The 27,206-nt window shown below is 49.3% G+C and overlaps 8 protein-coding genes across 8 annotated transcripts; 4 read left to right on the top strand and 4 right to left on the bottom strand.

Annotated features, from left to right (window-relative positions):
• Positions 1-463: 463 nt before the first annotated feature.
• Positions 464-785, bottom strand: BO82DRAFT_172754 (uncharacterized protein). The gene has a single exon (XM_025630368.1). It carries the CDS (start codon positions 669-671, stop codon positions 501-503), a length of 171 nt encoding a protein of 56 aa, XP_025488026.1. The 5' UTR covers positions 672-785; the 3' UTR covers positions 464-500.
• Positions 785-3,562, bottom strand: sip5 (Sip5p). The gene is made up of 2 exons (XM_025630367.1): positions 3,022-3,562; positions 785-2,962 (listed from the first exon to the last, which is right to left on the bottom strand). Exons 1-2 carry the CDS (start codon positions 3,385-3,387, stop codon positions 899-901), a joined length of 2,430 nt encoding a protein of 809 aa, XP_025488027.1. The 5' UTR covers positions 3,388-3,562; the 3' UTR covers positions 785-898.
• A 1,225-nt stretch (positions 3,563-4,787) lies between these two features.
• BO82DRAFT_377748 (uncharacterized protein) lies at positions 4,788-7,338 on the top strand (the record flags this gene model as incomplete). The annotated part of the gene is made up of 3 exons (XM_025637594.1): positions 4,788-6,393; positions 6,872-7,132; positions 7,196-7,338. The coding sequence occupies 3 exons, from the start codon at positions 4,788-4,790 to the stop codon at positions 7,336-7,338; spliced, it is 2,010 nt and encodes a 669-aa protein (XP_025488028.1).
• Positions 7,339-9,492: 2,154 nt separating this feature from the next.
• On the top strand, positions 9,493-11,386 carry BO82DRAFT_292915 (MFS transporter; the record flags this gene model as incomplete). Its single annotated transcript, XM_025631775.1, has 4 exons — positions 9,493-9,565; positions 9,641-10,006; positions 10,081-10,137; positions 10,197-11,386. The coding sequence occupies 4 exons, from the start codon at positions 9,493-9,495 to the stop codon at positions 11,384-11,386; spliced, it is 1,686 nt and encodes a 561-aa protein (XP_025488029.1).
• Positions 11,387-11,874: 488 nt separating this feature from the next.
• Positions 11,875-14,382, top strand: BO82DRAFT_172818 (uncharacterized protein). Its single transcript, XM_025630369.1, has one exon. It carries the CDS (start codon positions 12,007-12,009, stop codon positions 14,335-14,337), a length of 2,331 nt encoding a protein of 776 aa, XP_025488030.1. The 5' UTR covers positions 11,875-12,006; the 3' UTR covers positions 14,338-14,382.
• Positions 14,383-16,622: 2,240 nt separating this feature from the next.
• On the bottom strand, positions 16,623-17,562 carry BO82DRAFT_357957 (uncharacterized protein). Its single transcript, XM_025636157.1, has one exon. It carries the CDS (start codon positions 17,107-17,109, stop codon positions 16,876-16,878), a length of 234 nt encoding a protein of 77 aa, XP_025488031.1. The 5' UTR covers positions 17,110-17,562; the 3' UTR covers positions 16,623-16,875.
• A 958-nt stretch (positions 17,563-18,520) lies between these two features.
• Positions 18,521-22,143, top strand: farB1 (putative C6 transcription factor (Ctf1B)). Its single transcript, XM_025638244.1, has 3 exons — positions 18,521-19,238; positions 19,328-19,518; positions 19,598-22,143. The coding sequence occupies exons 1-3, from the start codon at positions 18,988-18,990 to the stop codon at positions 21,781-21,783; spliced, it is 2,628 nt and encodes an 875-aa protein (XP_025488032.1). The 5' UTR covers positions 18,521-18,987; the 3' UTR covers positions 21,784-22,143.
• Positions 22,144-23,717: 1,574 nt separating this feature from the next.
• BO82DRAFT_377752 (unc-93 family MFS transporter) lies at positions 23,718-25,452 on the bottom strand (the record flags this gene model as incomplete). The annotated part of the gene is made up of 4 exons (XM_025637595.1): positions 23,718-23,952; positions 24,015-24,110; positions 24,200-24,807; positions 24,862-25,452. 4 exons carry the CDS (start codon positions 25,450-25,452, stop codon positions 23,718-23,720), a joined length of 1,530 nt encoding a protein of 509 aa, XP_025488033.1.
• Between the last annotated feature and the right edge of the window lie 1,754 nt (positions 25,453-27,206).

The raw sequence follows: 27,206 nt of genomic DNA on the forward strand, positions 1-27,206 counted from the left end.
TCTTACCTACATAGTACTACCTGCTCAACAAATTCCCCGACACGAGTCAGGATGCCCAATCAGAACACGTGGGAATGTCCTTCATTATATTATAACCTGATATCTACAGCACAGTAAGAACTAAGGTAGTACGAGGTCCAGTCCTGACTACCAGCACGTATGTACCTACCTACTTACCTTCCTTACTGTATTCCTGTCAGTCATCCAAATACTTACTGTCTCTTGATCCTTTGAAGGTAACGAATGACAGAACTGGCACACAACGCACTAAATAATTCTCCGGTGGAGCCTCTATCGTATGGGCTGAAACAACTCCAAGGTCTCGAGACTATTAAAGGATTTGCTCCACTTCGACCTTTAAACCCCATTTGCCAGGGCCACCAGTCATGGATTTTGCATGTATTCAATTCAAGCGAGCTTGATTAATCCAAACATGTATTATGTGCGTCCTCGATTTTGGCTCAGGTGCCCACGTTTTCTATTTCGCGCCATCCTTTTCTTCAGTAAAGCCCAAGCAAACATCCGTAAGGTGTTGGCAGGGGCACTGAGTGTTGCCATTTGAGAGAGTAATAGACAAAGGAACCAAGATTGAAGACAGGTGTTGAATCTATGCAATGGTATGTATATAGAGACAAAAGAAACGCAGGCCAGCTATAAAGGATCCAGTCCATCAATGCACATACTTGAGAGACAGGACTTCGTCAAGTGTAGCAACGACAGAAGCATAAAGAATTGTATCACTGTCATTTCTCTCTCCCTCCCTAAACCCTCCCCCCAACTTCGCGCGAGTGACATGTGGTAAATTATCCCTCCGCAAAAGTGGACGTAGGTTGGAGCAACATCGCAAGGCAGCCCGGTCGAACAGACGAAAATGCATCATCCCGTGACATATTGAAATCTAAGAGGCAGTCTCTGCATCTCTTATAGCGGATGTCATCTCAGCCGAGCGAGAATCCATCTCCTTCGGGGTTAACTCTTCGTTCTTAGGCACCTCCAAGGAAGCAGGCGTCGGCTCGGTTAACACTTTTTCAAATTTCACCATTTCATCATGGGCGGTAGCAGAATGGGAAGTTGATGCTGCGCTCGATGCATCAGGTTTTGGTGTTGTGTCTTCCACGTGTTCCGTTCCTTCGTCGCCTTTGTCTTCGTCTCCAATCACAGCGGCCAGACTGCGGAAGTTAAATAAGGGCTCGGTGGAGGAGCTCGCACCATCAGCAGATGTGTGAAGTCCAGTATGGCCCTCATTCATCGATTCGACCAGAGATGAAAACGACGAAGACGCGCTAGAGACATGGCGTAAATGTGACGGTCGCGAGTGCAACGAGGTTGGCAAGTGGAGAGCATGGTCAGTCGGCGTTGTGATAGCAGCTGGCGAATACTGTACGCTTTCGGGGCTAGAGACAACCTCGGTGGGAATAACCGCAGTTTGACCAAGAGGTGGCGCACGATCTACCTCCTTGCCCTTGCTGGTAGAGGGAGGCTCTTCACCGGTAACCGAGGAAGAGCTGCTGATGACTCTGCCTAGGCTGGAATCGCCAACCACATCTAGGCCGGAATTACTGGCATTGTCATTGGACGGACCTGACTTGCGCGCAACCTTCTCCGCCTTCTTGGCTTCTTTCTCTCTTCGCTTTGCTTCCTTCTTCGCTTCCTTCTCCTCCTTTTTGCGCCGCTCCTCTTCACTGGCTAAACTTAGCCGAATGGCTTCCATCATCATCATTTCCTCAAGATCATCAATACGGTTTCTCCTTGACCTGCTGCGTGGTGGTGCCAGGCTATTTGAAGCCTCTTCTGCGGGATCGTTTTCTTGGCCTGCCGCACGACGGTCTGTCAAGAATGCAAGGGCCTGCAGCGCAGGGGAGCCGGTTCGCGAAGTGTTCTGACTCTCCGGTCCCCCGTTCCGTCGCATAACACTCCTTCTCCCAAGGCCAAAATTCCTCGAGTCGGTGCCAGAACCATTGTTGTGCATGAGATACGCGGCAGTGTGGAGAGCGGTTGCTGCCGCGGATCGTCGCGCGGCATGTGCTCTGGCGTTTGCTAGCTTCTGTGCCCAATCTGGCCGAACCCTATCGGTTGTGACCACAGTCGGGTCATTGGCAGATAATGACGTCGCGCGACGACGGCCCGTCACCGGGGTAGTGCTAGAAGAAAGCGATGAGCTGGAGGATAGCGGAGATGTAAGATTCGGACGGGAACCCATGTCGCTTGCGTAAGCCAGTCCTCGACGGAATGGCGGTGGTGCATAAGTGACTCCAAATTCAGGCTGAACGCAAAACGGACACGCTGCTGGTTCCGATACTAATTGGCCGTCCTCATTATCCACGCGCTCACCGTCAGCCGCCGACTGCGCATTTGGTTCTGTCTCCCCGTGCTCTGGAGGGTGGGGGTCAGGTCGTTTGATCTGGACGAAACACTCGGAACAAATGGGTTGGTCGCAACATCTCGTCCGGTTGAGATAGGGGGGGTAATACAGAAAGCAGATGGGACATTCGGCAGCCGCTTTGTATAGATAAGCCTCAATCGGCTGTCCATTTACAAAAGGATCATATGGAAGGTGAATTTCTCGAGTCATTGTATCGGATTGAATGCCATGCTTAGACGTGGAGAGGGATGCCAATGTCTTTGCACGGGTCCGAAACATAGGTGAGCTGGAAGTGCCGGAAGCGATAGGAGAGGTCGGTGAGGGGAGTGAATGGGCTGGTGTAGAAGACTGAGAAGCATCCGAGCCGTACGACTGAGACCTGGAAGTGATAGGTACCATCAAATGTTGAGCCGTGGGTGTATCCGAGGCCTCCCGGACGTCTTCTCCAGATTTAGGCGGATTCTTATATTCCAGCTCCGGAGGAATTTCATCCGGAGGGGGAATTGGCAGGCCTCGCGCTGCTGCCATCAGCTGATGTTCTGTCCATGAGTCTGAGAAGTCGTTGAGACCTCTCCAAAATGGTGCAAGTCGTCGTTCGACCTAAGCAAGCTTAAGTCAGGTTCGATAATACAGCCAAGTAAAGACTAACGTCGACTTACCATTAATTGGCGAACCACAGCCTTATTGAAATCTTCGGTTCCGGTGTATACACCTTGCGTTACCAGGTAACCGCCATCAACATTTTCTTCTTTCATACTACGCTCTCGTTCTTTGAGGCGGGCCGCCCGTTCCTTCTCAAGACGGCGAGCTTCCCTTTCCTGTCTAGTTTCTCGCCGATGCTCAAGCGACGCCACGTCTCGCTCTGAATGTGTGTTGATACCGAGGATGGATAGATCGGGTCCGCTGCCTCGAATTGATCGAGAACCGTCAGCGTGGTGGCGGTCGCCATATGGGCCATGATGATGGCTTCTGCGCCCTGGCGCAGTAAGAGACGGTCTGCTTTCCTTCGTCTGGGAATTGCCCATCTCGAATAAAAAGGAAAAAGAAGAGCAAAGCAATTGGGTACCGTACCAACGGGCAGGAGGTCAAGGCCCGGTTGGAGAATCCCGGATAAGCAAGCAAAGAGGCAGCGACTTCCCCGGCCGGCAATCAACAGTGAAAGATAACCGGAATGATGTACAGTAACAAAGATGATGGATCAGCCACAAAAAACTAGGCAATTTGAAGGGGAGAACGAAAAGCGCATAGGTTAGAGGAGTGTCAGTTGCTTGAAAAAAGGTGGAAGCAAAGTGTGAGTAAACCCAACGTGGCCATGTGAGCGGACGAGGATGAAGCTGGAAGCGGCGATGAGATCAGAAGCGCGGGCTCGAGCTAACTAACCGCGGGACGATAGATAGTCTGGGGCCGAATAAGGGGAGAGAGAGGGAGGGGAAGGGAAAGGAAACTGAATGCTCAAGAACAACGTAAAAGTGTTAATGTATCCCCACAAAGTAGATGAGTTGGCTGGTCGTGGTTTAGGAAGAGCATTAATGGGAGAGAGATGGGGCAGGAAGAGGAAGAAGGAGAGAAAAGAGACGGCCGAGCGATCAATAATCATGAATGCAGCAGTAGGTTAGTTAACTTGGTTAGTTAGTGAGTGGTTAGTCAAGTCAGTCAGACAGTCAGTCGTCAGACAGCAAGGCCGAGGAACGGATTTGGTTATGCCGGAGTACGGGATACGGTATGATACGCGGTCTATGTATCGTACATATATTGTAATTTATGTACTATAGGCATCTACGGATAGTAGCCGCTAACTTAAGTTGTAATCGATCACTTCAACCAAGCTGATGATGTTCGGCCCGTTGACTACTTAATTACACTGAAACTGTACAGTGCAAAAACTGCGGCGGTAAACACCACAGTTATTGAGTTTTTTTTACTTTCTGCTATCGTCATTAGAATTATGTAGGATACACTGGAGTCGGGCGTTGACCTGAGAGGCTACCATGAGCATTGGCGTGTTGAATGGTAATTATGTTATGTGTTATTCATGAACCAAAGTCAGGTCACATCGCAGACAAACAAAAGTCAAGTGGCTAGTGAGGTTGTCCGCTATTTTGCTGCGCCACATACCAGGCCTGCGCGGACCGGAAAATCCATCGCCCAAGCTCTGGACCAGTTATCAATTTCGGCGTTCTTATTTTTTCTTTTCTCGATGTGGCTGTGATAGGATAATGTGTGTAGACATTTGAAAATACACATTCCTCTTTCGCAAATTTATACACGCCTATTTATCTTTATACCTATCCACTTTCGATCAGTTCTGCTTCGACTCTCTCAGACTTTTGCCTATCACAACGGAAGCCATTCCGATGCGTTGTTGATCCCTCTGCACCACAAGCGCTCATTTCCAGATCACATCTAGTCGTGCTCAACGCAGCAAATGACGGACTCCGCGCCTGAAACCAAACGACTTCACATCACTCCTTTCAACCCAGAGCTTCTCCCCGCCGTTCTGCCACCAGCCATTCGGCCCTTGGCCACAGAGATTTCCTTTCATTGTGTGCCAACCTTCCCGGAAAACAACTACGGTTACGTGACACTACCGACAATGGAGGCGGAAAAGGTTAAGAAAAAGCTCAATGGCTCAATCCTAAAAGGTCGCAAATTCAAGGTGGATACGGCGCGTCCTCAGAAACGGCAACGAAGTGAGGATGAAGCACTCGACAAGATTACCCCAAAATCCCCGTCAGATAAGAAGGCTAAGAAGCGGAAGGCGGCGGAAGAGACACTCGAAGGATATGAACTTCCAACTGACCGCAAGGTGAAGCGAGGTTGGACAGAGTCGGCAGACGCCAAGCAAGACAGGCGCAAAGAAGAGAAGAGGAGTAAGAAGTCGAAGGATGCAAAGGAGGGGAAGTCAGCCAAATCGCAGGCGAAGTCCAAGTATACCGAAAAGGAAGAGTGCCTGTTCCGTACAAAACTCCCTTCTAATCGGATGTCATTACCCGATGAGAAGCATGAGAAACAGTCGAAGAAGAAAAGGCCTGCTCATGAGACAATCGTCCATGAGTTTTCTAAGACGGTCAAACAACCCAGTTTCCTACGGTCTGGACGTGACGAATCAGTGGACACAGTGACATTTGTTGAAGGCAAGGGTTGGATAGACAAAAGTGGAATTGTGAAAGAGCCTGTCAGTGATCGGATAAGGACAGACCAATATAGACCGGGATGCATTCCAGGAACTAAAGAGAAGCCACGAGCTGTCAAGAAGGACAACACCACGGATTCTGGCAAGCCCAGAGTGAAACAAACAAAAACCACTAAAGAAGCAGGTCCGACCGATGAATCAGAGGATTGGACTTCTTCCAGCGGTGCGAGCTCGTCCGAAGAAGATTCCTCGTCCGAAGAAGATTCTCAAGAGTCTGAGAGCTATGACTCTAGCTCGTCTAGCTCGTCTAGTGGTTCAGAAGATTTAGGCATCGCCGAAGAAGAAAATTCGAATTCATCCAAGCAGGAGACTGTGACCGAGTCACATTCGTCAGGGCTTCAATCGCTTCCGTCAGGAAATAATGATCAGGCAGCGCCAACCCAGGAAGTTCACCCATTGGAGGCTCTTTTCAAAAGGTCCGCGCCTAGCACATCTGCTATAAACTCTATTTCAGAGGAGAAGCCATTTTTCAGCTTTTTCGGAGGGGATGACGATGTTGAAATGGAGGGTGCGACGGGAGCCCAACCTACAGCACCACTTACACCTTTCACAAAGAGGGATCTACGGGATCGAGAGTTGAGAAGTGCGGCCCCAACACCTGACACGGCGTTAGTCAATCGAACCATTAATTGGAACAAGCACGAGCAGCCTCAGGCTATGGATTCAGACGATGACGAATACATGAATACCCCAGTCTCAAAGGCTGCATCAGGAGTCAAAGAGGATTCCGACTTCGTCAAATGGTTCTGGGAAAATCGGGGAGACAACAACCGTGCATGGAAGAGAAGACGCCGCGAGGTCGCCAAAGATCACAGGCAGCGTGAGAATCGGAGCAAGGGCATGAAAGGCAAATCCTAGAATATTTTCACCCCCATATATATTTCAAAACATGCAAAATAATTTCACTTCATGGGTCGGTATTGCAGGAAGAAAATCGTATCGCGGCGTAGCCACATAATGTGTCTTGATCAAATTCCTGCTATTCACGTACTGTACACTAAACTAGAGGAGCAGGCATTGAGTGCTAAATGTCACGTGCCGCCAAGGATCCGGGGAACAATCGAGGTAGCGATAGCAGCCGATTGTCGACCTGTAGCCATGAGACGTGAGACAGCAACTGATGGTAGAAGGGGATAATCACCCTGTCTATCTTGATAAGCAGCAAGATGCAGCTCTATGGTAGAGGTCTCGACCTACTGCTCATTTGCCTCATATTTCTCGCCTGCGCATCTGTTGGAGTGGCTTCCTGTAAGCTTAAGCCCGACATGGTCCCCTCTATCGAGCAAAACATGCTAACCAGATAATCTTGATCTCAGCCCCTGCGTCATTCTGCAAGTGTACTTGCTTCTCCAACAGCACAATAATCCCTCTTGATCCCGAAAAGTCGAATTCTGTGTCTACACAGAGCAGTCTCTTCCGTCTCCGAAGTCACGACGATGCTAAAGACCTCTTGGATAGGCGAGCTAAGAATTACCGGTCTTTGAGCTGCAACGACTGTAATCGAAAATTTTGCTTGGACTATGATCTCCCTACCTGCAAAGGAGCAAAGGAAGAGGATGTCTTCACAACATGTTTTCGTACGGCTTAACCTTGCCTCTTCTCCTCTAGAAAGATGCGCTAATATCGTTGCCACCGCGTAGAACGAGATTCCAGAAAAGACCAGGCCATTGTGTTCATTTTCATTATTGCAACGGGTAGTCTTTTGGCTTGGGCAATTATGAAGCCCTGGATTGGGAAATGGCTGGAGGTATGTACTGCACTCTGCCTGTTGATGGCATCGTGAACCTTGGCGATCCTGACGCACCCTAGACTGCAAGAGAGCGACGATCATATATACCTATATCGGGGAATGCAGGTCATTAGCTGGTTCCATGTTGCTAGCAGCTTCTAACAGATAAACATAATTTCCACTTCGGATGCAGAGCATAATGCCACTGGATCTTCAGAATCCTCGACGGTTCGCGTCATATTGGCTCCCTAAAATTGCTGTGTACAGAACACTAGCCAGGAGCTTTATCCGATGTCTCCTCATCAGGAAGAGATGGATGTGCCTTGATTATATTCGAACGGCCTTCAGGTCTCATCTGACGGGGCGTCAATCGCAATGGCGGACAAGAGGGAGACGGCACTGCCTTCTACACGTGTACTTAGATCATCTTTGCGGCCTGAATCAACTGACAACAGCTTCAACGTCAACCTCGACCTACCCAGACCCACCCTCTATTCTCTTATGAAAGCTGCCGTCACCGCCAGGCTCGAAACTTGACAAGGTCATCCCCTTTCAACTACTATATATATTTGCTTTGATTGCTTGAAACACCATTTGTCCCGTACCAGGTGGACACCTACACGTCAAACTATGATTCAGTTTTGGCACAAACATTTTGGCATGGGCATGACATTCTTGGAGACCTCCGCGGTGACTCAAAAGCCTTTTTATGATGTCATGCAAATTCAGTCAATCCTCAACAGTCATGTATTGTTTTCGTGAACGGAGAATTGAGAATAATTGAGACACAATGCAGGATACCTGCTGTGGTTTTCAGCTGAGTATATAATGTCTTGGACATCAATGTGCTGATTGTCCACTTGATGTTGGCCCGGTCCGGTCACGGGTGGTCAACCGAGGGGAATATTAAACAAGCATTATTGGTGGAACAGGAACTTTTAAGTGCGGGGCCAGAAGGTGCGAGGCTAACCTTAACTTACCTGCCATAAATATTTTGCGGTAGTAGCGCTAGTACTAGAATGAGCAGAGAGCAATTGCCGTGGCCGTCTACTTTATATACTTCTTTCGGAGTCAGTGGCGAGGTTGCTATCCAATCATTGACAAGTGTCATTTAGCAGGGAGTGAAGGTTGCAAGTCAATAGAGTTCCAGAACTCATTGCAGTCACGGTCTTTCATTTCTGACCATTTCCCCACATGACTGAATATTCTTTTCTTTGCCACTTGCGCGAAGTTTGTTGACTTTGTATGAGTAAATGCACTTTACAGAGAATATGTGCCACAGGTCAGCATGGACTCATATCTGCAAGCGGATTAAAATTTGGACTGCCTGAGTTTGCCTGCTGATCGTATAACTGTAGCAGGGGCAACTATAGTCCGTGCTGTTCTTCAGATACCTTGTGCCATATAAAACCAAAGAGGGCCGATCTTTCCAATCGAAATGTACTGTCGAATACTTTGCCTGCGACTCATTGAATATGAATAGGTACACATATGTGCTTGTATCTTACAAATGCTGTACCACGATTTTCTGCTTGAGAAATTTGCACGAAGATTTGTTCGGGTTGGGCAGGTCAAGATTGCCGGCAGACCGGGTAGTTCCATGGGTGAACCTAAGTACTTTACGACGGTGTGGCCAAGTCCTAGGTACAGGTACTGTACTGTACTTTTATGCATGCCTTGGGAAATTGCAGTCCTGTTCGTCAGATCCATACTTTATACTGCATAGTAAGCTATTTATCAGTTGGGTTCCACTCTACGCCAACCTCGCCTCTTCACCACGTTCCCTTTTTCTATTATCCTTTCCCCCTTCACTATCTCCTCCATCATACCCTCCCTCCTCCTCTCCCCCCAAAGCTCTCTGACTTCTATTCAGGCACTTTCGCTAGGCTATTCGTCTTTTATTCATTACTTTGCACAACCGCTCTTTACAAAACTGTTTAAATTCTTGGCAATCATTCTGATATCCGTGTCTCCACTCCCATATCCAGTCTGGGATCGAAATCGGAAGCTCGATCATAGAATTACTGCAGGAGAACATTGCGAGCAAGGGATCTTGCATTATTCGTTGACAGCATAAATCAGCGCCGAAAGGGAAAGAAAACACATACAAAAGCACCCTTCTACAACACATCACAAGAGTCATTTTTCATTGAGAGTCGTTGCTTCGCGGAGGGCCTGCCGTAAGAGTCTTGGTTGATTCGTCCGAAGATGGTATTAACACAGCAGAGAAGAACATCTACCTCCGAAGACGAATTTCCCACTGCTCAGCTTTTCCTTCTAGGTATGCAAAGTCTTTGCCGCTCGAAATAGAGACACATCACATGCGGTCTTACTAACGTCACTACTCATGGATTAGCGATATGTCGTATCGCAGAGCCCATTGCCCTCACATCCATCTTCCCGTACTCATGGGTTATGGTCAAGGACTTCAATGTGGCTGATGACAACAATGCGTCTTTCTATGCCGGTATCCTTGTCTCCACCTTCTCACTTTGTGAGGCTCTTACGGGTATGTTTTGGGGAAGCCTGTCGGATCGAGTCGGCCGCAAGCCTGTTCTTATCTCAGGTTGTTTCGGCACCATGGCATCCCTTCTCATGGTTGGATTCGCAACCAACTTCTGGGTAGCTTTGCTCGGTCGAGCTTTAGGTGGTGTACTCAACGGAAATATCGGAGTTATCCAGACCATGGTCGGCGAGTTGGTTAAAAACCCCGAACACGAACGTAAGCACTTGTTTACTTTGACGAATTCAGTGATCTGCAGTGTTGGAATTGTTTCTGATACTCCGTTCCCACAGCTCGAGCATATGCTATCATGCCGTTCTTCTGGTCGATTGGAACTATCATCGGCCCAGGTAAGCGCAAGCCTGTCTCGTTTACACTAGGGGAGGCCTTAAGCTCATCATCTTCACAGCTATTGGAGGTTTACTTGCAAAGCCTGCGGAAGGCTATCCTACTTTCTTCTCTCAGAACGGGCTTTTTGGGACATTTCCCTTCTTGTTGCCTAATTTGGTCTGCTCTGCTTTGCTTCTTTGCAGCATCATTTTTTGCTGGCTTTTACTGAACGAGACACACCCTGATATGCAACCTCGAAATGGAGTTGCAGCAGAGGGCCATGGTAGCACATCTGTCACACATCCTCTACTGGCCACTTCAGGACCAAGTACAACTGCAGGAGCTGATTTACGAGCCGAGTCTTACGGGACTTTCAATCATGTGCATCTCCACGAGGATCAGGATTGGCATGTGCGCTCTGATGGCTCGATAGACTCGAGTTCGCAACGAAAGACCGTCTTCACGTGGCAGGTGACCATGCTTGTTCTCGCTTTGGCGATATTCACCTATCACTCGATGACATACGATCATCTGCTACCTATCTTCCTGCAAGATAAGAGGGCAGTCGACGTCAATTCATTGACTACCCCGGCTCTTCGATTCCCCGGTGGAGTCGGCCTTTCGACTAAGTTCGTTGGTTTGATTATGTCTTGTGACGGTCTTATTGCGTTATTCATCCAGAGCCTTGTATTCCCAGTTCTGGCTCATTATATGGGGGTGTGGCGACTATTCGTCTTCGTCACCATTATGCACCCTCTTGCTTATTTCATGGTCCCGTTCTTAATCTATGTTCCTCAAGACTTCATCTTCACCGGTGTCTTTGGATGCCTGGCTGTTCGCAACGTTCTCTCAATTATCGACTATCCAGTCCTCCTGATCCTCATCAAACAAGCCAGTCCTTCTGGTTCAGTTCTGGGCAAGATCAATGGGCTCGCGGCATCTGCGGGTGCACTCTCACGCACCTTGGCTCCGCCAATTGCCGGGTTCTTATACAGCACCGGTGTCAGGATGCAATGCACCGCCCTCGCGTGGTGGGGGAGCACTCTAGTTGCCATTATTGGGGCAGTGCAAATGTGCTTCATCCAACAGAAGAAGCACAGCTCTATTGTTGTGCAGCCTGCTGCGCACTGCCGTTATGCACCAGATGCATCTACGTGGAAGCAAGAAGCTGTTCATATCATCGTGACAGAAGCTGAAGCCGACATTGGCCATCAAGCCGAGAGGAACTTGCATATGGTAGAAGAAACTTACAACGGGCTTGAATTATAGCAGCTCACTCCACCATCAGCGTCTCCTGCCCATGTCCCTGTGTTGTGTGGATTCTTACTTGCGGCATTAGTCGGGCTAAGCCGTACCTTGAATACATGCACAGTCTGAAAAAGTTGGGAAGTTCACATCCGAGTGTTTGCAAGGTGTTCCGGTATAAATGGAGTGATGTACATAGATACATTAGTATTACTGGCAATATGATAGCACAAGGGCATAAGAACGACATCTGTGCTCAGGATGGATAGTGGTCTCCTGCCTGTTCAATCGCATCTGAGAAGAGTGAAGTCATGCGTGCCCAAGCACTCTAAACTCGCCGGCCATCAGAAGGCGGTGAGGCGGTACATCAATTGCCATCTCACACCGCTGTGTAAAGGCGGTGTGGTACGTCGCCCCTTTGGGACTAGTTTTGTTTATCGCTTATCCTGGCAACGGCCGGAAAATCATAATAAACGCCGAGTTCAGACTGATCTTGAGCATCAACAGACACCCACTGCCTTAGTGCACCGAATCAGGGATTGTTCATTCCCCTTCAGCTTGAGGGTACTGCAGTGCCTTTTCTACCTACTCATCTCCCAAAGTCTCTATCTGTCACCTGTGATCCACCACTTCTTCCTGGTGCCATGTCCACACCTCTATCACCGTGGACGTCTTCGCGCCAAAACTCTCGCGTCCTCTCTTCAAACTATGATGACGCCATAGAGAAAGGGGACGTTGAAGCGGGGTCACCTTTTACTCATGGGCAGGAAAACATTTTCTCCAGCCCGTCAAAGTCGATCGACGACGTACCGATATCACTTCAGGTCGACGAAGATCATGACGCTGGCTACGAGTCGTCTAATCGGGAAGAAGACAACGCGGATGTGGCATCCTTGCAAATCGCACCTAGCTCACCATTTCAGCTTGAGGGAAGGGACGAAACAGTTGATTTTGCGAGGCTGCGAGCCATAACCCGGCAGCCATTAGAGAGCATTAGCGAGCATTTCGCAACTCCTAGAAAACGCTCCTATGAGCAGGTACCTGACTACCAGGAGACGGACGAAGAGTCGGAGGAAAGGTACAAAAAAGTGGCCAGTCGACGGGAAGCTTCAGAGATTGGCGTCTCCGCTGATGACGATATTGAGCCTGTTGGCGACCAGCAGAGCGTAGCAGAAAGGATAGGCCAAGGATTTATCCATGGCATGGTTGAGAATAAGGACAACGAGGGCGTGGCAGCTCTTCTTCATAAGAATGAATCCATTGACGATGGACTAGACAATGATGAACTTATCGACATACCCGAAGCCAACGACCCTACGAATGATGACTTTCATGATTCTATAGATGATACTCGACTCAGTACCTTCTCTGCTGTGCCTGATATGACTACATTCGCTCAACTGCGAAGTGACTCTCCATACAAGTCCAAGAAATCGCTCTCAGGAAGCCCGAGCCAGGAAGAAGACTATGAATCCGAAAGCACGGAACCGGCTACATCTCGGACCGCACGAAAGTCGCCTACAAAACCCGCTTCGCTTGACGCTGGTCAACCATCGCCTCTCATAACACCAAAAAAGAGAGATTTTAAAGACACCGATGTGACTCCCAATCTGCTCGATTTCGCAGACCAGCCTGCTTTCTTCTCACGTGCACGCCATAATATGCAGAATGAGCGTTACTCGCCATTGCGACGATCACCACTGAGAAATGCTCGAGATGCAGTGAACTCACCTACTAAGGCTTCCCTATTAGACTTCGACATACCCAGCATTCCAACTCCTCGATCCATTCCCACGGTCACCCCGCGGGAGCTCGAGTCCTTGAAATCTGGATTTCTATCTGAGATCTCTTCCCTCAAGGCTACGCTCAGCGGCAAAGAGGCGGAGGTTGCTAGTCTCAAAAAGGCAGTTGCAGATGCCGAGCGACGTGTTGGCGAGGCACTGGAGGAGGTCCGCAACGAGTCAACTCGCAGAGAAACGTTGGAAATCGAACAAGCCGAATGGCAACACAGGGGCCATGAGTTGGAAGCTGTTCTGCGCAATATGAAAGCCGAAATTGTCGGAGGCGAACAGGAAAAGGAGCGACTAGTCAAGAGGGCCATTGACGCTGAGAAAATGAAAGAACACCTGGAAAGGAGAGTGCTGGACCTGCAGAGTCAATTAACCGCTTCTCGCAACTCCGCCTCAGAGAAAAGCTCTTCGGCTACGCATTCTCCTAGTGTGAAGACAGCCGAGGCGACTGCGAAGGAGGTCCAAGATGCCGTCAAGAAAGTTGCACGTGAGCTTCACACTGCTTATCAAAAGAAGCATGAGACCAAGGTGGCGGCGTTGAAGAAGAGCTATGAGGCTCGTTGGGAGGAACGGGTACATCAGGCTGAAAATAAGTTGAAGGTGGCCACTGAGGAGAATGAACATTTGAGGAAAGAGCGGAATACGGTTCTGTCGGAAGCGTCACGGGCTAATTCGAGCCTATTCTCCCACGAATCCAAAGAGATCGAGCCAGAAAAGCGCGTACTGGAGGCACAAGTTAAAGATCTCCAGCAGGAGGTGGTCATTCTCAAGGACGAGACCGAACGTCTGCATGCTGAGTTGAAGGTTGAGCGAGCGGAAAAAGGCGAGCTTGTGGCTGCTGTTGATGAATGGCTGTCAATCCAGCCGATTCAACCGAGCGAACCAAGTCTCTCCCAGTCTTCCCATGCCCAGATGCCTCAGTCGCTGGAGCCGTTGCCCATTACAACTGAGCCAGCACCCGAGAATGTTCAGCGGAATATTAGCCAAGGCGGTTCCTCCAGCAGCACCCGTCCTCCTAGCACAAGCGCAGGGTATGAACGAGAAAGGAAGATTCCCAAGATCGGGGTGCCGGTCAGCCGACAAGGTCGCGGAAACAGCGGCAGTAAATCGGGGATTGCAGTTTTCACCCCGGGGCGGAGTGGCATCATGGGCTCCATTGAACGTATGGGCCGCGGAGGTGCCTAGGATGCGTATATGAGTTTTTACTTTTTTCTTTTGCGTTGAGATATCCTGAGGGGGCGTTTTGCCATTGTGCGGTATGGGAAGGACAATATTTATGTGCTTAATGATACATTGTAGCGAGTAAACCAACTACTCCCTATCTGAAATATTTGAAATGAAGTCAATGAATCTGCTATATCATGGGTATCAATTAGTTGCTCGCAATGAACTAGGGACAGTAGGGGGAGCATCGTAGATTGACCACCGCCTGTCCTGGAGGATACAAATTCACTGAAGTTCCTTCCAGATGGTAACTTATTTAGGTACATAGTATAGTGCTGTAGTTACTGTTAGTGCCCTCCTTTCGCTCTCCTCCAGGCTTTCTGTCTCTACTGAATTCTCTATGAGCGCGTCTGCCGTGTATGGTCAATTGGGTTGCCGTCCGCCTTTGACCACTAATCCTTGGAGATGTTTCTAAGGTATTGTCCCTTTCCCTTTCATTTAAACGAGCAGATATAAGTCATAAGAATAATTGGATCAAGTAATAAGGTGTCTCAAATAGGCAGTTGCACGTATGACCCACAGAGGCGAGCGGCTGACCGTGCAGCCAGTCAGTTTGTGTCGGATGTAGCGGGCGTTTTATGAAACCCCAGGCGGGGGGAGGGGCGGGGGGAAGGAAAGGGGGGGGAGTATCTGGAATCCGGAGCGGGTTGGAACTTGGAAGTTTTCCACCATTCGTCATGGATTCGGTGCTCTAGAACGAGTTCCTATTATTACTCATAACAGCAAGCTTCCACTTCCTGTCACACATCGGTGATCCGCCGGCCGTGCCGTGGGGAAAGATTCCGTAAGGAAAATCCCTCGTGAGAGCTGAGCTGAGCGGAGGCGTCGGAAGTTGACCACTTGCCCAATCGCATTTCCTCCTTTTCAAGTCCCCAGGCTTGTGATAGCTCCATGCTTGTTTGTCATCAATCTGGATTTCGCCAAAAAAATTATCATATCCAGATAATGAATAGAATACATAAATAAGTCAAGAAAGCAGATGTTCTCATGGGACAAGCTCTCGAGCAGAACTCACACTGGGTTGAAAGGGCAATAGGTGCAAGGGCTGCAAGGGCACAGCGCTCCTCTTGGTCAAGGATCAGAACATTGAACCTAACCGGAACCATTGATCAACTCCTGCTCACTCACTGGCTACGGAGTACAGTACTGTGGCTAGACTGCTACTCGAGTTATAATGTGGGGTAAATTAACGCCCGCTTCTTGGATTCCTCCGATTATCGCCAGTTAACACACTCGACCCTCCGTCATGTCCCTACTGCTAACGCTCCTACCTCTCTCCTCTTACTCCCCCTAGCTTTGGATCATTTGATCACGATTAGGGTTTATAGGTTGAAGGCATACGATGTAGACTGTGACAGCATTTCTCAAAGCCAAAGCCTCGACTCGGAGTCTCGGGAACAAATTATTCGCCTATCGGTCAGACTGTGAGCCTGTGACCGGGATGCCCTGCAGGCAAAGTGCCGCTCACCGGCACTATGGCGCGTGACATCGGCCACGGGGTGAAAAAAAAGAAAGAAAAAAAAAAAAAAAAAAAAAAAAAAAAAAAACAAAACCCGGAGCATCACGTGGGAGAGTGCTTGTTTAGTTTCACTCCCGTAGAGATTCGAGACTGTTCGTTCCCAGGGAGTCAGAGCAGCCTCCGTGGGGACAGAAGTGCTTAGCCCCGTTGGCGTGCTTTCAGCTCTAGGGCTACTCGAAACCTTTGCGCGTCCATTGCAGGGTGTGGTTATTACTGAACGCTGGACCTTGTAGAGTAAGTACAGTGCCCCGTATAAGTTATTCTTCTTTCATCGGCGTGCGGGATCGGCTGCAATTCCACATCGGGCAGCTGATGGGGTGGGTGATTGTGGGCCTGTGCTAGGCTGCTACTCCCACTCTTAGGCCCAATGTGTAAATGCGGAGATCTGATAGACAGTAATCACAGCCTACTGTGTATGTATGTACTGTAGTAATACAATAAGAACAAGGAGCAAGATTTGGTGCACTAAGACCGAACAGTCCTCCTCAGCAGTCAATGCTTGTGAGCACCTTCAGATTACCCGGGCACAACATGCGCCTTTTCCGACAGACCTGTGATTATGGCACATGTTATCTCTTGGTACAAATGAGCTCGGCTTTTGATACCCCGGGCAAGGAGTGGAAGAGGAACTAGGTCTCTGATAGTGAGAATGGTACGTGGCCAACATAAATACTACGCAGCAGTCGATATTACATAGTATTTGCTTCCTTCGAGGCGCCTACTATTGTGACACGGCTTGAAGCCTCTGGAATGGACGAATTCCGTCATAGTGGCATGTGCCATACAGACAGCCCCTACGGCTGGGATTTGGTTTGCAAGATCCCCGGACAACGTAAGCAAAGCTAAAATCGACATTCCCATTCGTTCCTCCTTCTTCACTTGTCCAGTAGGAAAGACTGGAATGAAATAATGATTGTCTCCCGGGGTCCAGCGAGAGGATAACTAGGGGCCGTTCGGCACTTCCTCCCGGGTATGGGCCATCACGAAGTCTCGAGGGAGCCGACGGAAGCGACCCCGATTTTCCTGAAAATCAGACCGGGGACCACAGGCTTGTCTTTCGGCCAGTCACAGCTGCGCAGGCTCGGAATCTTTTCCGATTCAAATGACGCAGCTGCTGACCAAGTTCTGGCTAACAGTTCGGCCAGGAGCACTATTACGATCGAGTACCAAGTACCTGAGCCATCACCAATTGTTAACAGCCACAGGAGCCCCATGGCCTGAATGAAGAAGACACTACTCCAAAGAGATAATCCATAGTAGTCTTAAGTTTGCACCTGGTTCCTCTGGTCCGAGGGTAGCCAAGAAGAATGTTAACTGATTGATCAAACATCCACACGTTTGTGACAGCCGACTCAAACACGTGACCGGGCCGATGTGGCCTTTATCGGAGAGAATGGGCTGGGAAAGCTTCAAATCCTGGAGCGGTTGAGAACTTGAGAGGCCCAACAGCCACTCACTGACTCCTGACTCACAGTCTCACTGGCTCACTGGCTAGTGAGAGGGACAAGAAGAGTGGGGCCAGCCGGGATGTCTTTCCTTTACTGAAAGCACAAGACGGAAACCTCCGGCTATAGCAGCAGCTGGGGAGAACTTGGAAACCGATTCGGTCCACTGCACCTTTTTCCTTTCCTCTTTGGATGGGGCCGCCTTTTCGGACTTTTCCTTTTTCTTTTTTGTTGTTGTATTGTATTTTTCGCTTTTTTGGCGATCGGAGAAGGTGGAGTGGGGTAGGGTGGGGGGGAAGCGCTCAACCTGGGGCTTGCCGCTCGAGAATCGGAGGAGGAGGAAGATGGTGGCGAAGTGGAGAGGGGAAAGAAAGAACCTGGAGGGAAGGTTGTTCACTGTTGTTTTAGTTGTTACTGGTAACATTGACTGTTGGAAGCCTGAAAGTGTGAAAGTCGGATGGATACGGCGTCACGGCAGTGGGGGTAGGCCTTCGTACAGTAAGCAGCGGCAATGACTGGCTCGCAATGAACAGGAATTCCCCACCGAACGTGGCCCGCTTTCTTCCTCGAGACTCTCGAGTCGCCCGGTTAGTACTAGCCGACTTTATCTGACGCCCACTTTTTTGCTCTTTTTGTTGCGCCTATTTTTCTGCCAGGTGGCCAGCGTGACTACAGTCAGTATTCTTCAATAACTAACTAATAGCGATGATGATGATGATGATGATGATGATGATTCTCCAGATCCAGGAAGTTAGTTTGGGTGGCTTGAGTGGTTTGATTAGTTTAGTCTAGTTCCACATACGTAGTAGTACTCCGTAGTAAGTATTATCGCTGTTCCCTCACGCGCTGTGCCGCCTTTCCTTCCTCTGCCATTTTTGAGCGGTAACAATCCCACGGTTCTGGTCTGGGGGAGGCAAACGAGTACTAACTGCATTAGTAACTACAACTAAAGTGGATCTGGGGCTGGTCCTTTCCCTTTCCCTTTCCCTTTCCCTCCCCATTGCTACAAGACTGAGAGGCTATGAGTCTCCGTACTTTACTAACTGATTGACGGATGGAAATGACATTTTTGGAAGTGAGGGTTTTTTTCTCCCCCAAATTATTTAAAATCCCTACTTAGTACTTAAACATTCTCCTCCCCGACCCCCGCGTCGTGTGTCGACTTACCGTCCCTTTGGACGAGAAGATTGAAACCTGGTCCGGTGATCTCCTGCCTCTTATCTCCCCGGGTTTTATCCCCCCAGGAAAAAGGAAGAACCAATTACAAAAGAGAGAGAGAGAGAGAGAGAGAGAGAGAGAAAGAAGAACAGAAGCAAAAGCAAAAGACATCTCAACTCACGTAACCTCTTTTTTTATTCATCACCTCTGGGAATACTTGCATATATCACGGTTCTAGAGGGGAACGAAACCCAAGAGCGCGCAATCCAAAGAAAGATTTACATCTCCACTCTTCCGTCACCGTCTCATTCTGATCACCAAACTTATTTTATAACATCTCTGTTACTACCCCTTTCACACTTCTTCTTGGCTCGCTCTCCTTCGAGTATATTCATTCTTCAACATATTAATTATCTTGTCCACCCTCAACCATTCATCTACTACCATCGTATGGACTGAATCAACTCTAGTCCGTGCTTCTTCATAACAATGACCAATTCCGCCGCATCACCGCCATCGGCATCCAACACTCCTATGGAGACTGATTCCAAAAGCAAGCGCAAGGCCTCTACAGCTGGTCTGCCGGCCAACTCCCGTCCCGTGAAACGGCGGGCTTCCAAGGCCTGCTGTTGTTGTCGGGCTCGTAAGGTGCGCTGTGATGTGGTCGAGAATGGATCACCATGCACCAATTGTCGCCTGGATCAAGTAGAGTGCATTGTCACTGAGAGCAAGAGGAGAAAGTTCGTTCATGTCGAATCTGTCTCCCGTTTGATTTCCACTCCGCAGAATCCCCGGCTAACCTCAAACGCGCCGTGTTGCCACTATACAGGAAATCACGTGTGGAAGGCGACAATGGCAGTTCACAGCTGCACTCGCACTCTCCTGCCGAGGGCGCTGAGGATGCTTCCAATCTCTTCCGCAGACTGAGCGAATCCCAGGGGCTATCAGATGTCGCTCCTGCGTCTCCGTCCCAACGGTCACTGGATCTAGACCAAGGACAGCACATTCCCCATCTTTTGTGTGCGTATTGATCCTCCAGTCGCTTCTACTTGGATATCAACTTGCGCCCAGCATTGTCTAATCCATAATCATGTTTTAGATCAGAGTCAAGTCAATCGAGCCGGCTCTGGAGATCGCTTTCGACGAAGAGTGGCGCCCAATCCGGCTGTTCCGGCAACTCTCCCATTGCACCACGTCACGTCACAGATTCAGCAAATGCTAGACCCCTCTTTTGCGAGGCCAAGAACGGGCGGAGTCGCTCTGCCTGATTACATTCGTGGTCTGCCACCTCGTCTTCAAAAGGAAGACATTGAGTACCTATACCAGAAAGGGGCGTTGACCGTCCCCGACGTGGGTTTGCGCAACGAGCTGCTCAAAAGCTATATACACTACGTGCATACTTACATGCCCCTCCTTGACTTGGAAGATTTTTTGCAGACCATTGTTCAGAATGACGGCATCCGTCGAATGAGTCTATTACTCTTCCAGGCTGTGATGTTTGCGGGCACGGCTTTCATCGGCCTGAAGCACCTTCATGCAGCGGGCTATCCTTCCCGAAAAGCGGCGCGCAAAGCTTTTTTCCAGCGAGCAAGGCTTCTTTACGACTTCGACTACGAGGTTGACCGGATCTCACTTGTTCAATCACTGCTCCTGATGACATACTGGTATGAGACACCGGATGATCAGAAGGATACCTGGCATTGGATGGGTGTAAGCCTGTCTCTCGCCCACACGATTGGCCTACACCGAGATCCGGGTAACTCACGCATGGATGTTCGGCGTCAACGAATGTGGAAACGGATCTGGTGGAGCACATATACACGCGATCGCCTGATCGCACTAGGGATGAGACGGCCCATGCGTGTAAAAGACGACGACTGTGACGTTCCCATGTTAACCCTTGATGATTTTGAGTTTCAGCCGTTTTCCCCTGAGATTGTGAGCATGGTGGGCAACTCGGAAATCTTACAGAACCCGCAACGCCAGCGAGAGCTAGCCCTAATGTTCATTGAAAAGGCAAAGCTCTGCTTGTGTGTCAGCCACGTTTTGTCTGCGCAGTATTCGGTCTTGAGCCATAAGTTTGGCGGGACAATGGAGACTACGATGATGCTGGTACCTAAAAAGTCGGCAGCAGAGACGTTTGAGGTCCGCCGATGTGACCAAGAATTGGAAGATTGGCTGGCCCATCTTCCCACCGAAATTCAATATGCCCCTGCCGCACCCGCCAAACTTGGCGAGGCCCAAGAGGTGCTTCATTCCCATCGCGCTTTGCTGAAAATGGTCTATTTGACCACATCCAGCGCCCTGCACCGCCCGCAGGTTCTCCCTGCTATCCCGTTTCCATCCACGGATGCTGAATTGCAGGAAATGTCAAGGAACAAGGTCAGGTATGCTGCCATCGAGATCACGAACATCGCCCAGGATCTACACAGTCTTGATTTGACGCGATATTTCCCTACGACCGGCGTCACGGTTCTACTTCCCGCGGTCATAATTCATCTTCTCGATATCAAGTCTAGCGATCCCACAATCCGGATGACCAGCCTTCAACGATTCTATCAATGCATGCGGATCCTGCAGCGCCTAAGAGAAATTTATGCGTCTGCCGATTTCGCGACATCGTTTTTGGAGGCTGCGATCCGAAAGGCTGGGATCCAGCTTACAGTCGCGCCACAGGACGTGCACTCAAGGTCCAGCAGTACGCTTGGCGCGACGACTCGGGCCAATGCCTTGACTCCACCCCCAGATTCTTTGGCACAGAAGATTCCCGACCTTACATATCCGAAGTCTGACACAACCGCGCTTGTCGAACAACTTGCTGCGGAAAGCGGGCCTGCCTTTGCCTCTACCCCGCCGCCTTCTGACGGTAGCGAGAATGGCAGCACAAGCAACATAAACCCGAGCTATCATCAGGATGCATTTAGCATCCCTAATCTGGATTCCGAATTAAGTCTAAGCCAATTGATGGACTTGGCGAATGATGCCGAGGTCACTCAAAATGATTTCGATGCTCTCATCAATTTTGACGACACGGGGGCCGATTTTTTGGGTGTCGACGATAGCATCAATTCCACCGGACTCACTGGCGGTAAAGGCTTTAGTTTGGGACTAACTGCCTTGGATAACTTACCCGACATGGCTGCGTTCAATTCGATGGGGAAAGGTCTCAACCTTCCGAGTCTGGAAGATGAGCAAATCTCTGACGAGCGCGCCCCTGGAGTGGGGCGGGCTGGGATGAATACAATCTCATCCGACCTCGATGCCGATCTCGGATTGAATCTTTAAGCTTGGCCTGTGATGCTATTCACCGCTTCCCGAGTGCAATCTTACCTGTGTCTTTCTTCCTCTTCGCCCCCTAAAGTGCGTGTATTTACTGATCGTGATGCTGGCCTGTTTTGCCCAATAACGCACATACACTGAACATCCTTTTTTACAGCCTAGAATACAGGCAGGATGTGTAGGTTTATTCACCTTTTCAGGGATGGGTGAACTCTTTTTGCGGGACCCGGCTAATAACTCTTTCTATGTTCGTTTCTGTGACGGAGTTGGCATTTGTGCCTACCGTCATAGTATGTATATAACCCGCACAATTAGCCGTAGGACATTTGATGAATATGAAAACGTGTACATGGCACTGGCAGGTGGCATATGAACTATAATATTGGGTTGAGAGCATCCTCAACTCCAGATCTGCCTAGGTAGATAAATAGTCTAGTAGAGACTAACTAGTACATAGTCAGGGCTGACCGCTCCGCCCCGCCCCGCCCGATGGAGCTGTTGTACTGTTACACTTGCGGATTCATCATGGGCCTTTGCGGAGTTCCAGTCTAGCGGTCAATGTACCATTACCGGTATTGTATGTGCATTTCAACCGTTGCTCCATTCTCGATGGCGCACAAGCAACCCTTCAGCCCCGCTTTCTATCAGTCAAGTCCAGACACATCTGGCCCTGACACACACGCAACCTGGAGGTGCAGTCAAAAGATAAGTTACCTCCTGTGACTTTCGCAGTTACACCCAACCATCGGCCCCATCAGTGAATGAATGAACCAATGCAGCTCGGCAGACTGCTGCCGGCTGCCTGCCACAATTCATAGTTTGAGCAGAATTGCCAAGTAATATGCGAGTCAACCTCGCTTTCTTGGAGCTGGACTGATCGGTATGCGTATTGATCGCATACTGCGACCCTAGGTACGGTACCTACACAACAAATTCTTGGGGGCCGAAATACTCAATAACAGTATATATACCGAAGGTAGATTTATGTATGTGGGATGCAAAACATCACCTGATGCAGGCACCGACTGCCATTGTGAGAACTATCCAATCCGGGCTGGGATCACACAGGAGGGGTGTAGTAGGTTGTATGACCTGGAAAATAGGCTGGTGCGCCTGCACATAATATAGTTCTACAGCTCTGCAGAGGACTGCGCGTGTCCGGTATAGTACAGAGAATAAGAACCGGCATACGCCCGCACAGTCTCCTGGTCAACTACAGTGTGGCGCCAAAGTCATAGATGGACCAATTGCCTATGCGTCTACCGATCTTTTTTTGTACTCCGGCTCAACGCAAATTTTGCTGGTGCCGAAATCCAACGAAGAACCGGGTGAAAAGGACCTCTCGGAAAATTTGAAGCCCCGACGATGTTTCCCCTGATGGCATGGCTAGGGAACAATAAATCAGGGGGGGCAGGTGGTCTAGTCTTTCACGCAGGCTTGGGGGCTTTCATCATATTTCTTGGCCCCAGCTTTTGGTTGTAGCTTTCGCTTCTTTGCTCTACTTTTTGCTTTTTGCCGTCAGGCCTCTTATCTTGTCCTGGAGCGCAGAAATGTCTAGTTCAGGGGGATAGCTGCACTACAGCGGGAAACATGGAATCGCCCGAAGACCTATACATTATTTCAGAGTATGGAACCCCGGCATGAAAGGATACGACACTCAAAAAATAGTTGTTCAGATGAGGTAATTACAAGCGGAAGTTGAATGGCTAGGGTAACGGTGGAGGAAATATGTCATTAAGGGCTCCTACCCCTGGTATCAGCAAAGGAACTATGAAATATGAATATTAAAGAAATTAGAAGATGTGAACAAAGAATATGCGTCAAGGGGTCAGAAGCACCAGCAACTAAGCCCAGACCAGTGAGTTCATCATCGCAGCATCGCTTCGTGTAACCAGATCGCCATCCTTTCATGGACAAGCATTTCTAGTTAAGGAGAAGAATCAACTGAGAGAGGCGCGCTTCTCATCCTTCTTATCAATGGACTGTTGCTCCTCTAAAGGCACAGATACCCCCACTTCTTGAGCGGTCTCGTCCGAGAAGCGCAAATCAGCCTCCATGTCCGCGTGCTCCTTGATCTTGAGGAAAACTACAGGAGAGGCAATCACAATACTGCCAGCAAGGAGACCCCAGCAGCTAGCGAATTCCGTCATGAAGGGAGTATTCTCCGCATCCAACCTATGTATCAAGCCGGTTAGTGACTGATATAAGTAGGGGAATGCATGGTGATGGGGACTTACCGCCACATGCCTGCTGCACCAGCGGACTGAATGCCCTTGTAAAATCCAGCGAAGTTTGCCAGCTTGCGGCCGTTGTTTGTCAGAGAGCCCATAAACCTATAGTCCACCTGGTTAGTCCATTTGTTGCCATCACAAAACCAAGTGACGAAAGACGGAGGGTTTTTTAAGCAAGCGGTCAAACGTACCAGTATGCGCAAGTCTGAAAAGCCGCATCATAGAACCCGTAGAACATGTACAGAAACATTGGGCCCACGAAGCCGTGACTGGTCCAGTCGGTATCCGCCTTGACTGTTTCGCGAGTGTAGGTCTTCTGAAACGCATAACCTCCACCCCAAACACCCATGGTGAGAACAAACAAAATGAAAAGATTCAGCCTGGCTCGGGTGGGCCGAGAGAGAAACTTTAAGTCCAGTAATTGCCCAAAGACGAACGCTCCGAGCATCTGCATCAGCCAGTAAAGCAGATTGTTGAGGGCTCGTGTACGGATGGTGAAGTATGCACCATTGACGCTGTTGAACTGGTACGCCGTAAACCAGTTACTTGTCAAAAACATCGGGAAAAGGAGGAGAATATAGTAGTCGGTGCGGAGAGTATCATAGAGACCCATAAACTCGGATTTCCAGGTAGGGTTTTTCATGACGATAACGTGCGAGCCATCTTTGCGCTTGACGTACTTTGAATCGGCTAGGCCCCAGGCCAGAACGAAACCCAGGGCCATGAGTACCATGAATGCAATGTAAGTCCCATCGTTTACTTGACCAGCCACCGAGTGGAGGTTTTGACCCAAAGGCACCTACAATGCAAAAGCGTTAGTTTTGGATGGGAGGTCAAGGCCAAGGATAAATACCAAGCTGCCGATGACGCCGCCAAGGTTGAAGATCACCCAAAAAATGGCGATGAATTTACCCTTCTCCTTTTCGTTCGGATAACTCATCATGACGGCACCCTGGGCGCACCACAGTAGGCCAGCGCAGGCGCCCAAAAGTGCACCAGCAAAGATCAGGAAGCCAGAGTTTTGGTTATGGTTGTAAGACAGTAGCGATGCGACATAGAGAAAATAACCAAAGCCACCAATTGAGAGCGTCAAACGCAGACCAATGCGGTTCGCAACGGAGCCTGCGAAAAACCCAACAACCCCAAAGGTACTGTAAAGGGCGGTGTTGGCATTGTTCACGTCCTTGAAGCCTAGCTGACCTCCGCCTCCGAGGCCGCTAACGGCATTGAACATTCCCGGACAGAGGAAGCAGACAAAGGAGACAAGGAGAAGCTGTGCATCAGGCGAGGCAAAGTACGGCAGAGTCCATGGGCCAACCTTGAAAGATTTATACATCCAGGACTTGCCAGTAAGCCGGTGGTCTTGGCCGGCCTCAGGGTCGATTGTGACAGCCTGCACCTCCTTTTCGAGCTGCTGACTCTCCGGGCCAGTTGTTGTGGCCATTCTTGTTTAAATCCCCCAGGTCGAACAGCCGGTTGCGTTTGAGACGTGAGGAGTGACTGGGGACTTTTCTGCCACTCGCTAAGTAGTAGAAGCAAAGACACGGTCAGCCGTCCAATCTTGCGCGGTAGAGTAGGGCCAAGATTGACAAAGTGAAGTGGGATAACGACAAGTGATGTATGTGTCTAGATCCTAAGAATAATTGCGGGACTGAGATAAGTGCCGGAGCAAGAAAATAGAATCCGCAGGAGATAACGGAGGGGGAGGGAGGAGAAAGTCAAAGACTGGACAGTGAGCACACCCGAGGAAGAGGGGGAATGGAGGAGAGAAAGGAGAGAACTACCCAACGAACGAAGTAAAGAAAAGAAATCAGATCACTCGAGTAAAGAAAGAGAGAGGTAGGCGGGAACTAAAAATTATAGAAATATGTAGGTTTCCGGGGACACACACACAAGGCTAGCGACGGAAATATTTTTCAAACCAAGGCGTGACAAGGGATGAGATTGTTTCGAGGACGATCCGGGGTAAGAATGTAGGGGTGGACAGGAAAACAAATAGTCTCGGGAGGGAGAAAGGATTCTGATCTCGGTGTGCTGGAACTTACTGTTATCGAATTGCCAGTAAGATTAGTGACAGAGAGGCGAAGTGGAGAGTGGGAAGGAAATCAGGAAATAAATATCTTGTTAAGTTGAGGGAGAAGAGGAGGAGGAAAAGGAGGGGGCGGAAGGCAAGAGGCGACAGGCGACAGGCGGCAGATTAGGGAAATGTGAGCTGATTATTGTTGTGGTTGTGGTTGTGGTTGTTGATGTTGAGGTTGATGTTGATGTTGATTGAGTTTGGTAACTGAAGGTGGTGGATACCACCCTAGGATAAGCCGCGAGGGGAAAAAAAATACCCAGAAAGGCTGAGATGCGACAACAAGATAACCTTTGAGTAAATGAATGGAGGATAACGAGGCAGGGAAGATAATGAATAACTACCTAGGTACCTAACAGTATTCCACGGGTACTGTACCTAGCCTAGTAGACTAGTAGTACTCAGTACCTTATCGTCGGTACCTGTTTAGTTGCCTCTTTAGCCACGAATCAGAAGCTGCAGCGGCAGAGTTGCGAGTCGATCGCCGTCCACATGGGATGATGATCCACCCGACTGCAGACAGGCAGGTAGGTAGTAGATAGTAGGTAGACGAGGTGAAAGTGGTAATTGGTAACCGCTAGAAGTTTGGGGCGAGAAGGCCTGGCGAAGAAAAGGAGGGAAGAAAAAAGAGTACATATAAGTACATACAAACTTTGCAGAGGTAGTGAGTGATACGCGGCAGGATTTTAAATAATTTTTTACCTGCCTGCCTGCCTGTTTTACTTGCCGGGCTAAGAACAGCGAACCCCCCAAGTACTGTTCATCGGGGATTGTCAATGATTCAACGATGATCCCAGGCAGACCTATCTACGGACGGTAACGAGCTCCAGAACCACCGACTTCCACTTGACGGTTGGTCTGGGGCGAGCGGGTTCACCTCCGCATGGGTACCTGTATTTAGGTCTGCGAGTGGTTTGTCAGCTTTGGGGAAAAAACTAGTTACTGGCTAACTTGACCACCGGACCCAAATTCTGATAAACTGTTCATGGATCCTGAGACTAATTACTTGATAAGTCAATAGATGAACGAATAAATGAAAGAAAGAAAGAAAGATGGTGAGGGAACAGACACCCAACCCATCATTGAATTTGCGACGGTGACATCGGGCAGCTGAAGCTTAG

This window comes from Aspergillus uvarum (genome assembly GCF_003184745.1).
Source record: "Aspergillus uvarum CBS 121591 unplaced genomic scaffold BO82scaffold_63, whole genome shotgun sequence".
In the NCBI taxonomy this organism is placed as follows: domain Eukaryota; kingdom Fungi; phylum Ascomycota; class Eurotiomycetes; order Eurotiales; family Aspergillaceae; genus Aspergillus; species Aspergillus uvarum.